Source organism: Podarcis cretensis (assembly GCF_951804945.1).
Source record: "Podarcis cretensis genome assembly, chromosome: 10".
NCBI lineage: Eukaryota > Metazoa > Chordata > Lepidosauria > Squamata > Lacertidae > Podarcis > Podarcis cretensis.
Window position 1 is genome coordinate 12,186,861 of NC_137179.1, and position 13,559 is coordinate 12,200,419.

A 13,559-nucleotide genomic window follows, 5' to 3' on the forward strand; every position below is an offset into this window, starting at 1 on the left:
TGTTTGGGTAGGAACCCAGGGGTATCATTCAGACTGACACCCCCCCCCCGGGGACTCACAGCAACACACACACACACACACACACACACACACACACACACACACACACACAATCACACTCACACTCACACTCACACTCACTCGCACACACTCTACTGAAAACAAATCTGTCTTCTCTCAGTTTCTCATTTTCCAGTAGTAAGTTTAGTTTGCCACATTTTTGCAGCCTTGCAATTAAAAACCAGAAACACTCATGTGCAAGTTTTTCAACATTCTGCTTCTTCTAACGCACACACTTTCCTATGTATTTTTGCCTTATATACACCTCCTCTTGCAAACAATTTCCCCCCGTATAATGCACTCTTCTATGTTCTTTTTGCTGGCACACACGGCTTTCCCCTGATGTACGTATATTTTGTTTTGTTTTTTTTTTTTAAATAATTTTTATTCGTTTTTCAGGCAGATAATAAAAACAAAACAAGATAAACAATAGAAAAACAAAAAAGTCAAAACACACAAAACAATTAGAACAATATAGCTTCAAAATCATCATTTCATACCCTTCTTTCTTTTGACTTCCCCATACCTCCCCATCCCTGCATCCTTGTTTAATGGTTCTTTAGCAACCCTTAGGTCCATTGTCTTAATTCCCTTTCATAAAGTTTCCTTTAGTTTTTTTTAATTACTGCTGCAATTCTTTACCTCTTACCCCCTGACATCTTAACATTCCTCAATTTTACAATTATTTTTAAGATATATTTTAAATTTCTTCCAGTCCTCTTCCACTGTCTCTTTCCCCTGGTCACGGATTCTGCCCGTCATCTCGGCCAGTCCCATAAAGTCAATCACCTTTGTTTGCCATTCTTCCAGAGTAGGTAGTTCTTGCATCTTCCAATACTTTGCCAGTAGAACTGATGTACGTATATTTTGGTTTAAGAACTGCATAGCAAATCTCAAAGGACGTCTGTGTGTTTCGCTTTGCCTGTTGCTTCAGGAAGTGAAAGTTGCAATCTGAATCAAATTTCTGCCCCATCCCCAACATGCACATACTAAAAACTAAAAGAAGGAGAAGGAAGGGGTGAAATAACCTGGATGAAAGCGCTTTCTTCAAGTGCAGCTGTTCCGTTCTCATCCTCCTCAGGTTTCCCGCCATCTTTATAAGCTCCTTGTCCAACGAGTCCTTCTGAGCTTCCAAGAGATCAAGTCTCTGAAGCCAGAGAGTTCTTTTCTTCACCAGATCTTGCTTGAGCTCCTGTATTGACATTTTAACAAGAAAAAGAACCCAATACAGAGTGTTCAGAAGAAATACTTAGCAAGCTATTAGCTATGAATGTGTGCTGGTTTAACCTGAAAAAGGCCCATTCCCATTTAAATTTGGATCAAATAAATAGAAACGAAAATTAACCTGAATGTAGTAATAACTGCATAATTGTTTTGCTTCCTCTTTTGTACTTGCTCACTGGGAATTATTTTGCTGGAATGGTGGGTGGGGAGAGACAGACTGCGGTCCCTATGTTGGGGGATGGGGAAATGAAGTCACCTCTCACCCCCCCCCCCCAAAAAAAAGTACAGCATTGCTGTAAAGGTCCTTAAGAAGAGGCTGGCTTGCATCCTGTTAGCGAAGCCACTTAAATAATTGTTATGTACTGAGTTGAATAGGATCCAAAATGCAACAGTCTGATTGGTCCTAGAACAATAGGATCCACAATGCAGCAGTCTGATTGGTCCACAGGAGCCACCCAATCCAGCTCTAGGTGGAAGTGAATCTGCAACCTGATTGGCCTACAGGAGAATCCCGGAATTAGCCAATCACGTGGAGCCCATTTTGTAAATAAGGTATAGTCATACCTCGGGTTGAATGTGCTTCGGGTTGAGCGCATTTGAGTTGTGCTCCACGGCAACCCAGAAGTAACAGAGCACGTTACTTCCAGGTTTCGCCGCTTGAGCAGATGCTCAAAATGATGTCACGTGCATGCGTGGAAGCGGCAAAACATGACCCGCACACATGCAGACGTGCCATTGCAGCTTACATTGCATTCAGGATGCGAACGGGGCTCCGGAACGGATCCCGTTCGCATCCCGAGGTACCCCTGTATATAAAGCAGACATTCTGGGGAAAATTCCATTCCTCCTCACCCCTATGAGCTGAATAAAGAGCATGAAATCCACTCTCGACTCCGAGTATATTTCAATAATGCAGAGTCCAGAGAGAGGACAAAATCTTGTTAGGACTTTCCAATGCTCAAGTGTATGAAAAATGGCACATAATTTGAGGAGAAAGGAACAGAGGTATGGTCTTTCTTACTTGAGGACCCATACATAGCAGGGAAGCATTCAACCAAACGTACAGAGGAAAAATTCTCTCAGAACTACACAGCCAATCAGGGCACATCCCGCTTCAGCTCTGGCAGGGTCCTAGAGTCCTCCCCGCTCCTTCCCAAAGCCTTCTTAGAGCTTTCCCAGCTTTGGGGTGAAGGTGGGAGGGCTCTAGCACCCTGTCAGAGACTCATGCCTCCTTCCCCAAACCCAGCGCCTCACTTAACAGCTTCGGGATAGCAGCAGAAGGGGGGGGGGAGGTAATTTTTGGCCTTGCATGAGTGCCACAGTACAGTGGTACCTCTGGTTGCAAACGGGATCCGTTCCGGAGGCCTGTTCTCAACCTGAAAAGAACACAACCTGCATCTTCGCACGCATGGGTTGCTATTCGCCGCTTCTGCCCATGCACATGATGTCATTTTGCACATCTGCACATGCACAAGCAGTGAAACCCAGAAGTAACCCTTTCCGGTACTTCTGGGTCGCCACGGGACACAACCTGAAAATGCGCAACTTGAAGCAAACGTAACATGAGGCATGACTGTACCCAAGTCTGCCACTGTCGGAAGTGCCAGGACTCTTCATTCACTTAAATGGAGGGGTAACCCCCTTGTGGCGTTTGCCTCCTAGGGGGGTCATAAGGAAAGGGTTAAATGAGTGTGATGTGATTGGCCAGAGAGAAACTGATAGGAGGAGTTAGAGTTAGAGTCGGAGTTGTGTGGAAGTTAGTTGAGAGTTGGGAGTTGGAGAAGGAAGAGGGAGGATAGTGGGTTGGTCGAGTTGGGTTGTGAGAGAGTGAGAGGAACTGTTAGGTGGAGTCAGATACATAGTTGGGATAATCAGCTTGAAGTTGTTAGGAACGAATAAGACAGTAATGAAACTAAGTTTAAGAAACTGACAAGAAAAATTAACTGAAACCATAAACTTGTTCATGCTTCTAAAAAGAAGCTTGATTATTTGTTAATGTTAACAACTGTCTGGACTCCGTGTGTACCCGAGGGAAACCGGTTGGTGGCAGCGAAGAAAGCAATCACAGTGGTGGCACAGGGTCAATAGACCGTCAAACGTCCGGGGACCCTGTGTGATCACCACACCCCTCCAAAAAACCCCAGCCATAACCTGAAATGGTCAGGTGGGGGAGAGAAATTCACACCTTCTGCCAAGCACCCTGGGGTGGGGGGGGCAACAGGGTCCCAGTTGAATTCGGAACAGTAGGCCCCTTTCTGGAAACACAAATCAAGATCAAGAATACAAACGAACTGAGTGTGAATGTTAAAAATGTGAAGGACTGCTTTGTGAAAGAAGTTACAAAACCCCAAAAAGGGATTTTTTTGTGCCAGTACACATCCCTGTAAGCTCCGCCCAAGCCCTTGTAATTCAGACAGTGGGGAGGTGTCCTAAAGCACCCTTTCTAGCCGTTCAGTAACATTTACCATGAGCTTCTTCGTATGGGCTTCTTGCATATTGGCCTCAAAGCCCTCTGTCTGCAGGACGGCTATTTCCTCGACCCGAGAAAGTTCTTGCTTCTGTAAAGAAAAAGGTCGCGTCCCATGAACTTTCATATCTAAACGGTAACACGCTGTTATGTACTGAGTTGAATAGGATCCAAAATGCAGCAGTCTGATTGGTCCTAGAACAATAGGATTCAGAATGCAGCAGTCTGATTGGTCCTAGAACAATAGGATCCAGAATGCAGCAGTCTGATTGGTCCACAGGAGCCACCCAATCCAGCTCCAGGTGGAAGTGACTCCGCAACCTGACTGGCCTACAGGAGAATCCCGGAATTAGCCAATCACGTGGGGCCCATTGTGTAAATAATGTATATAAAGCAGACATTCTGGGGGAACTTCCATTCCTCCTCACCACTATGAGCTGAATAAAGTGCATGAAATCCACTCTTGACTCCGAGTATATTTCACCTGCGCAGCTCTTTTGATGTGGAACCTTAGCAACGAGAGGCTATTTGCTTCTCTAAAAGAGTTATATGCAGTGCCTGTGAAGGAATAGGACTGTTTCAAAGTCCTAAGCCCCTAAACCAGTGTTTCTCAACCTGTGGGTCCCCAGATGTTGTTGGACTACAACTTCCATCTTCCCTGACCGCTGGTCATGCTGGCTAGGAATGATGGGAGTTGTAGTCCAACAACATCTGGGGACCCACAGGTTGAGAAACACTGCGCTAAACAGATAAGCATACATATCAGCAGCTATTATTTCCCTGCCTATCAAAAGCCTATAAGCAAACATATGTGGTGAAGAATCTAGATTTCCTGCACCACTCTAAATGCTTCTTTCAGCACTAACATACTGGGGATAGCTATGAATCGGCATAAGAAGAAAAGGATTTTCAGGAGAATGAGAAGAAGCATCTTGCTCAGGTTCTGAGATGAGCAAAAGCTTTGGAACGGTTTTGCAGTCTTCCATTTGCTATTCCACCCACAGTCTTTTTCCATACCAGTGTCTGAACGGTGGCCTTGAATTTTTCTCCCACTCTCTCCGGCCCTTGCAGGAGCAGCAAAACCTCCCGATCCAGCGATTCATCCAGTGCAGTCCATTCGATTCCAGAGACCTGCATAGAAAAGCAATCAGAAAGGGGCCATTGTTAGGATATAGTTCTGTGGTGTAGTGGTTAAGAGTGGTAGTCTCGTAATCTGGGGAACCGGGTTCACGTCTCCGCTCCTCCACATGCAGCTGCTGGGTGACCTTGGGCCAGTCACACTTCTCTGAAGTCTCTCAGCCCCACTCACCTCACAGAGTGTTTGTTGTGGGGGAGGAAGGGAAAGGAGAATGTTAGCCGCTTTGAGACTCCTTAAAAGGGAGTGAAAGGTGGGATATCAAATCCAAACTCTTCTCTTCTTCTTCTTCTTCTTCCACCTTAAAATGGTACAGCCATGACTGTTGTGTGTCACATGCCTGTTTACTTCCAGCACAGAACTGCTGGGAACTTCCGTTTGTATATAGCTTTTGCATTTCTGCTGTTTTGCTGGAGACGAAGGGAAGTAGACATGTTTTTTCCTTTGTTCCTGCTGCTGAATAAAATGCTGTAATATACTGCTTACACATAGCTCTGTCTGCCTCCTCTGCTGTGAGAAGATTTATTCACTCTGCTGACAGAGCGTGCACCGGTCTCTAAATGTATCTGAGGCTCGTGTCACTGATTGATGCTGTTCCAAGGGAGACCGGTGATCGTCCAGCTGCCGGCCGGTGGCTGGAGCCAGCTGGGGGCCTGCCTGATGCCCCCGTCTCCCTGGCAGTATCCCAACAGCCATATGATACAAGCTCAACCATCTGCCAAAGTTTCAACACTGGCCCGAGGCTACCCTGGGCATAAAACTTTGCTTCCAAGTTGTTCTGGAAAGGTGCATCTGTTTGGCTGGATGTCACCTCACCACCAGTGTCCCTAGCACTTTGCAGAGCATGTGAAGTCAGGCCCTTGCCCCGAGAAGCTTCCAATCTAAAACCCAGCACCGGGGGTGGGGGGTGGGGGGTGGGACGGGGACAGTGAAGGGAGAGGGAGCAGGGGAGCTGAATGCAGTTGTATTAGCTGCATGTGCAACTACATGCTTATTTAGAAAGGTGCACTCGTTGTTCAAAGGCACAGAAATGTGCCAGAGATCTGTGCAAAAGTGTGACAGTCTGGAACACAGCAAGGTAGTGGTCTCTGTCTCACTTCCTAGTCACATCAGGGATGTCCAACTCCCAAGAGACTGCAATCTACTCCCAGATTAAAAAAACTAGTAGTAATCTACCCATTTGGCGGGGGAGGGGGGAACCTAAATTGTTGAGCTTTTTTGGGGGGGCAAGCCACAGTTGTTTACCATTTTGGGGGGGAGACTGCAAATTCTTCTGTCAATTTTTTTTTTGGGGGGGGTCACATGCCATTGATTGAAAAAGAAGTAGTCCCACCAGCGGCAACTCCGTCTTCTGTTCTTGAAATACAGGATACAGGAGCGAGGGAGCAGGGCCAGATGCCCCTTTTCCCCAGTGGAGGAAAATGAGCCTGCGATTGACTTACTGTATTTTTTCGCACTATAAGACGCACCTGACCATAAGACGCACCTAGTTTTTAGAGGAGGAAGGCAAGAAACAAGAAAGCAACGCAAATCCTCTTGAGCGAAGAGGCAGGAGCGCTCCGGCTGCGCTCAAGAGGCTTACGTGGCTATCCCAGAAGCCAGAAGAGCAAAAGGGATCACTGCGCACCGATCCCTCTTGCTCTTCTGGCTTCAGCAATAGCCGCGCAGCCTGCATTCGCTCCATAAGACGCACACACATTTCCCCTTACTTTTTAGGAGGGAGAAAGTGCGTCTTATAGAGCGAAAAATATGGTATATCAACCAGCGGTCGACCTGTCGATCGCGTTTGACCAGTTGTGCATTAGAGGAACTGGCTCTGGGGAACCAAGGGAGAGAAGAAAATAAAATACAATTAAAAACGCCCACCTCCGTTTGCTCTTGGGCAAGCTCCAGTTCGCAGTGCAAAGAGTTGGTCCCTTCAAGGATGCTGCTATTGAATTTGTATATCAAGGGGAAGTTGAAGCCGTTCCTAGCAGAAGGATAGTCAAAGAATTAAATCTGCGAAGCTCCAAGAGCGTCTCTCATTATAAGGACGCTGAATCTTGCCCCCTTGGAATGCAAAAATACTCACGAGATCAACTCGTGCTGCATTTGCTGGATGTTGTTCACCAGTTTGTTCTTCTCCACCCGCAGGGTCTATAGAAAAACACAAAGCTCTCTCAAGACAAATCTGCAAGCAACCCCCCCCCCCAAAGCACCCCTCTTCTACCTCCAGTTCCCAAACAAATTATGGCAACTGTACCTCTATTACCGAGGTGTATTCCTTGAGGGTCGACTTCAGCTCCTGAATATCCAGGTCCTTCTGCACAGGTGAAAGTGTTTGAATTAGAAGTATAGGACCAGAGAGAGAGAAAGAGAGGCTAAAGGCATTGAGACAATTTCTGAAGCCAACTCCATACCAAAAAAAAAAAAAAAAAGCATTCCTAACAGATTGGCCTAGTTAAAAGAAAATTGTCACGGCCATGAAAAATGAGGGACTGGTCTTTTTAATAAGGCAGTGATAGCCAGAAAATGCTTGCTTGAAGGAGCATCAACAGCTTTTGATGGCTGATGGGTACTAGTTTTTGCACACACATTGTCTCTGTAAGGATATTTCGCCATTTGGATGCATCTTGGACCTGGATTAGAAGTCTGGCTTTTCCATCTGGCTGCGAAAGAAGACTTTTGGGAAACTGTTGCTTTACAAGCCAGCAATGCATCCAACTATCTCCCATGGTCAGTTTGTACGTTGGAAAGAGATACAGGATTGCAGGAGGAGAGAGATTTGGTTCACATTTTAATGCAAGCTCGCCTAATCTGCACTTCCTCAAACAATACATGGACCAAAACATAGCTATCTGCCAGCAAATTCACGCGTCTTCAATTTCTGCGATTCAGTTTTGCAACCAAAAAATGTGCAGCGCACTCCATATGTTAGGTGAAAGGAAGCCGGTATTAGTGAACAACAACATAAATTTCATTGAATTAAGGGGAATGGCTTGCAAAAATGTGCACATTGGGCAAAATGGTGTAGAAAAATGTGTATATTAAGAGAAATGTGCATGAAAAAGTTGAAGTTGCAGATTAATTTCCATGAAGGCTTAAAAATAAGAAAACCCCAGAAACTAATGCAGAAATTGGCAAATCGAATTCAAGTCTGGAAAAATGAGAAACTAAAATCGAGAGATCTGACTATCCCCAACAAAGACTCTAAGTCTAAAGTTTTTTTGCTCAAACTTTCTGCTGCTCAGAGGAGTCCAGAAAATTGCTATTCAGTCCTCTACACTGAAGATGAGCTTCCACATAAAGTACTTCCAGGAGATTAGTCCAGATGACACAGTATCGCCCATTCTGGTTGGCCAAGAACATGGAGCAAAGATGTGCCTTTGCCTTGAATGCACTCATTTGGGATCGTGCTTGTTCTATGACATTGCCAATGAACATAGAGAGAGATCCAAGTGAGGCTTACAAGGAGAAGTTCTGCATTCTGTCCAGACAGCAATTGGATGCTTGCACCCAGTTTAAATTTTTAAGTGGTGCAGGAAAGAAGAGGAAAATGCAGAATATGTTGACAGGAGACGGGAGATTCCTAGCTGCAGTAATAACAATAACAATAACAATTATTATTATTATTATTTATTATTTGTACCCCGCCCATCTGGCTGGGTTTCCCCAGCCACTCTGGGCGGCTTCCAACAAAGATGAAAGATACACTAAAATGTCACATATTAAAAACTTCCCTGAACAGGGCTGCCTTCAGATGTCTTCTGAATGTCAGGTAGATGTTTATCGCTTTGACATCTGATGGGAGGGCGTTCCACAGGGCGGGCGCCACTACCAAGAAGGCCCTCTGCCTGGTTCCCTGTAGCCTCACTTCTCGCAGTGAGGGAACCGCCAGAAGGCCCTTGGCGCTGGACCTCAGTGTCCGGGCAGAACGATGGGGGAAGAGACGCTCCTTCAGATATACTGGACTGAGGCCATTTAGGGCTTTAAAGGTCAGCACCAACACTTTGAATTGTGCTCGGAAACGTACTGGGAGCCAATGTAGGTCTTTCAGGACCGGTGTTATGTGGTCTCGGCGGCCGCCCCCAGTCACCAGTCTAGCTGCCGCATTCTGGATTAGTTGTAGTTTCCGGGTCACCTTCAAAGGTAGCCCCACGTAGAGCGCATTGCAGTAGTCCAAGCGGGAGATAACCAGAGCATGAACCACTCTTGCGAGACAGTCCGCAGGCAGATAGGGTCTCAGCCTGCGTACCAGCTGCAGGTTTGTGAGCACACTCTGCACTTGGTTCTGCATTTGGAGTTCAATCCCTAGTTTGAACTACACGCCTATTTTTCAAAGGGCCAGATAAAGAGGCTGTACCTCAATACATCCAATGTGCTTGCAGAATGAGACTTTGCAGGCAAGTTTAGGGCTTCGTTTGCAGAATACCAACCTGACCCTCAAACCCTTGTGCCTCTCTTTGTTTTTCAGAGGAAGGCAAAGGAAAAGTGGAAGACAAATTGTACTGCAATATCTGAAACAAAGCCTCTTGCAGTTTACTAATATTTAGGTTAAAAAGGACACTTTGTGTTATGTACTAAGCTTGGATCCTAGAACAATAGGCAAGTAGGATCCTAGAATGCAACAGCTGATTGGCTTGCAGGAAAAGACCAATCAGGTTCCAGGAGGGAAGCAGAATCAGCCAATCAGACAGGACTCATTGTGAAAATAATGTACAGTGGTACCTCGGGTTACATACGCTTCAGGTTACATACGCTTCAGGTTACACACTGTGCTAACCCAGAAATAGTGCTTCAGGATAAGAACAGAAATCGGGCTCCGGCGGCGTGGCGGCAGCAGGAGGCCCCATTAGCTAAAGTGGTGCTTCGGAAGTTAAATCGGTTATGATAAAATGGGCCAGGGACTTTGGATATAATATACAAATGGATGACTGGATTAAATTATGGAATGTAAATATGAAATTTACTGCATGTACAGCGTTAAAAGAAAATATCATGAAAATGATGTATAGGTGGTATATTACACCGGTAAAACTTGCAAAAATGTATAAAACATGTAAGAAATGTTGGAAATGTAAAGAAAAAGATGGAACTTTCTATCACATGTGGTGGGAATGTAAAAAAGTGAAGAGCTTTTGGGGATTGATTTACAATGAATTGAAGAAAATGTTGAAATATACATTTGTTAAGAAACCAGATGCTTTTCTTTTAGGAATTATAGGAAATGATGTAAATAGAAAGGATTGTAAACTTTTCCAATATGCAGTAACAGCGGCAAGAATTTTACTGGCCCAGAACTGGAAACAAGAACAAGTACCAACACTAGAGGAGTGGAGAATGAAGCTGATGGACTATGCAGAACTTGATAAATTGACAGGGAAGATCAGATATCTACGAGACCAAAAGTTTATCGAGGACTGGGGAAAGTTGGTGGAGTATTGGGAAGGTATAAGTGATAGAGAAATAACGTTGGTGGCATTCAAAGAAGCTCTGTAAAAGCTGAAGAAATATTGCAAAAAAGAAAAACAGGTATTAAAGGGTATACCAAAAGGCAATAGCGAATTTAAGAAATGTGTAATTAAAAAATTTAATTTGGATGATTATCAGAGAGGCTGAAGGAAGTCCAAAAGTGAAGAATTTGTTAAAGCTGAAATGCGATGTGATATGTATTTTTAAGATGAAAATTAATAAAAATTATTTTTAAAAAATAATAATTAAAAAAAGTTAAAGTGGTGCTTCAGGTTAAGAACTGTTTCAGGTTAAGAACGGACCTCCGGAACGAATTAAGTACCCGAGGTAAGGTAAAGGTAAAGGTACCCCTGCCCGTACGGGCCAGTCTTGACAGACTCTAGGGTTGTGCGCCCATCTCACTCAAGAGGCCGGGGGCCAGCGCTGTCCGGAGACACTTCCGGGTCACGTGGACAGTGTGACATCACTGCTCTGGCGAGCCAGAGCTGCACACGGAAATGTCGTTTACCTTCCCGCTGGTAAGCGGTCCCTATTTATCTACTTGCACCCGGAGGTGCTTTCGAACTGCTAGGTTGGCAGGCGCTGGGACCGAGCAGCGGGAGCGCACCCCGCCGCAGGGATTCGAACCGCCGACCTTTCGATCGGCAAGTCCTAGGCGCTGAGGCTTTAACCCACAGCGCCACCTGCGTCCCGACAAGTACCCGAGGTACCACTGTATAGAAAAAGCCTAAGGTTTGGGGAGCAATTCAATCTCTGTTTTACAAGCTGCAATAAAGAGCATGAAATCACTACAGGACTCCGAGTATATTTCACATTGCATGACGGACATGTGGCCCACCTGTGGTGGCTCCTTAATGTAAGGTTAGGGGAGGGTGGCATTTCCAGAGAGGGATGAGCTTAACCCTTTCCTTATCCTTGCCACCCACAATCCCTCCACCCCTGCTCTCCATCTCAAGGAAGCCAAGCTCAGACACAGGAAACAAGTTGTTTCCACCTGCAGAAATGCTTGCCAACACCCACCCTGGGCTTCCATAATCCTGGAAGATGCTCCACGTGGGCCAATTCATGCCCAGCATTATTTTAAATGGGGTGTTTTATTATTTAAAACATGCAGGAACATGTGCCCAAATGGTGTGTTTTTACATAATTCAAATCAGCCACAGGTGCTTGGAGAAGGAACAAGCCAAAGCTATGCAAAACAAGCGTTCTGGAGAGGAAGGGAAGCAGAAGTTTGCATGGTACGCTCCTGGCATTTTCAGGCTCGTCGCTTTCTGCAGAAGATTGTACACAGAGCTTGCAATCTCCTGCAGCAACCAGATCCCCTTCTGCCACTCTGAAAGCTCAGTGCTGGGCACAGTCAGTCTAATTCGCAGCTTGGCCAAGTAAAGATGCCAACTGGGTCACAGGGAAAGGACAAGGGAGACTGCAACAAGAATGCTGCAGCGTGCTCCAACCAGTCACACCCACTTTCAGGATACGCCATTCCACCTCCACCACCCCTGTTTTCCTCCCCCAGCTCCCACTCTCAGCATTCTGTACCCACTAAGCATACTCTGACCGCATTGTGTGATTTGGGTTTTTTTGTACTACTGTAGCTTGCAAAGCCAAAGGATACACCTTCCTTGCACATGGATGATGATGTTTTGGCCAAATAGAAAAAGGTGGCATTCAAAACATGAGTTTGCAATAATAATAATAATAATAATAATAATAATAATAATAATAATAAATTTTTATTTATACCCCACCCTCCCCGGCCGGAGCCGGGCTCAGGGTGGCTATCACCAGTAAAATTACAATAAAAACGTAATGGGGTTAGCGCCTCCGGCAATGGCGGAGTTCCTCTGATCGGGAGGATCTTGCTCCGTGGAATTTAGGGTCTGGCCGCCACGGCAAAGGTGGAGACCCACTAAAAATTGCAGGCGGGAGAAGCCTGTGAACGTGGGATTCGGCTGGACCTTTTGCACCTCCCCTACTCGCGGGGAGACCCGGTTTTGGGTATCCGGAGTGATGTGGGGTGAGCAGTGCGGTGCTTCGAATTGACTACTTCTTTCATGGAGTGAAGCCGCATTGCTGTTGCCAGAGAGCGCTGACTTTTTCCTGTGGACAATTTGATTCTAAACAACTACCCGTGAATAGAACGGAAAATTGGATTTTTAAACGTCTTAATTTGGCACCGAAACAGGGAGGTTTCAAACAGGAAGTCCGCCTTCCCCTTTTGTAAATAGATTGAAGCAAAGAATTTGCAAGCTAAAGTCTTGGAAAGTCCTATGTAAAGGATTAAACTTCCAACGGCTAAAATCATTAAACCCCCCTTGGAGGCAGGAGAAGAGGGGGGAAATTTTGGATCGCGTAAGCCTGCAGGAGAGAGTGAAGAAAGTTGGATCACCACCGCTCTGAACCTGGAAATGGACTGCTAGTAAGACTGATGTTTTGGGGAAAGTTCATTGACTGTGACAGTTAGTTAAATAAGAGAAATACATTGTCTTCATTGTCTCCTTCTGCGTTTAAAAAGGAGTAAAAGTAGCTGAAAATTGAAACTAATTATACTGCTTGAACTGTGCTTAAAAGGATTGATACAAACAGAAATTGTTTCCCTCTAGAGGGAGCCTTTGAAATTGTTACAAGAGCTGGGCTGGTGGAATCTCCAGCTGCAAGAGAAAACCATGGGATTGACCTTGGATTGCTTGAGAATGTCGACAGAAGAAGCCTTAGTGATTGCACTATGCAAGATAAGTGAGTCATTGGAACAGCACACACATTTCCCCTTCATTTTTGGAGGGGGAAAAGTGCGTCCTATAGAGCGAAAAATACGGTATATGGAATTGACGGAAATGACTGGCAGAATCCGAGACCAGGGAGAAGAGACGGTGGAAGAAGATTGGAGAAAGTTTAAAGTTTATTTATAGAAATATGGTAAAATTAATGAGTGTTAGAAAAATGTTGGAATGAAATTATATGGCCTTAGTAGAAGTGTTATAAGGAGTTAAGCATAAATAAGTATTATAGTATTAATGAAAAATAAGGTTAAAATAAGTTAAGATATTTTATATGACAGAAAATAGTGAAAGATGGAAAGGATTTGCTGAAACAATTAATAGAAGTGGAATACAAAAAGGGAAGTGAGAGGAAGTCGATGAAACAAGGGAATGAAAGATAAGGCATTGAAATGGTATGATGTATGTTTTTAAATTGTTTTGTTCTGTTTTGTTTAGTTTAATG

General features: G+C 44.9%; 1 protein-coding gene across 1 annotated transcript in view; it reads right to left on the bottom strand.

Annotated features, from left to right (window-relative positions):
• IRAG2 (inositol 1,4,5-triphosphate receptor associated 2) overlaps nt 1-13,559 on the bottom strand; it is a gene marked incomplete at its 5' end in the record, with an annotated part of 67,781 nt that overhangs the window by 37,187 nt on the left and 17,035 nt on the right. The window contains 6 exons of the mRNA XM_079992036.1: nt 1,089-1,252; nt 3,750-3,842; nt 4,769-4,882; nt 6,753-6,855; nt 6,958-7,022; nt 7,129-7,188. Coding sequence (XP_079848162.1) covers nt 1,089-1,252; nt 3,750-3,842; nt 4,769-4,882; nt 6,753-6,855; nt 6,958-7,022; nt 7,129-7,188 — 599 coding nt within the window. The remainder of the gene's footprint in view (nt 1-1,088; nt 1,253-3,749; nt 3,843-4,768; nt 4,883-6,752; nt 6,856-6,957; nt 7,023-7,128; nt 7,189-13,559) is intronic.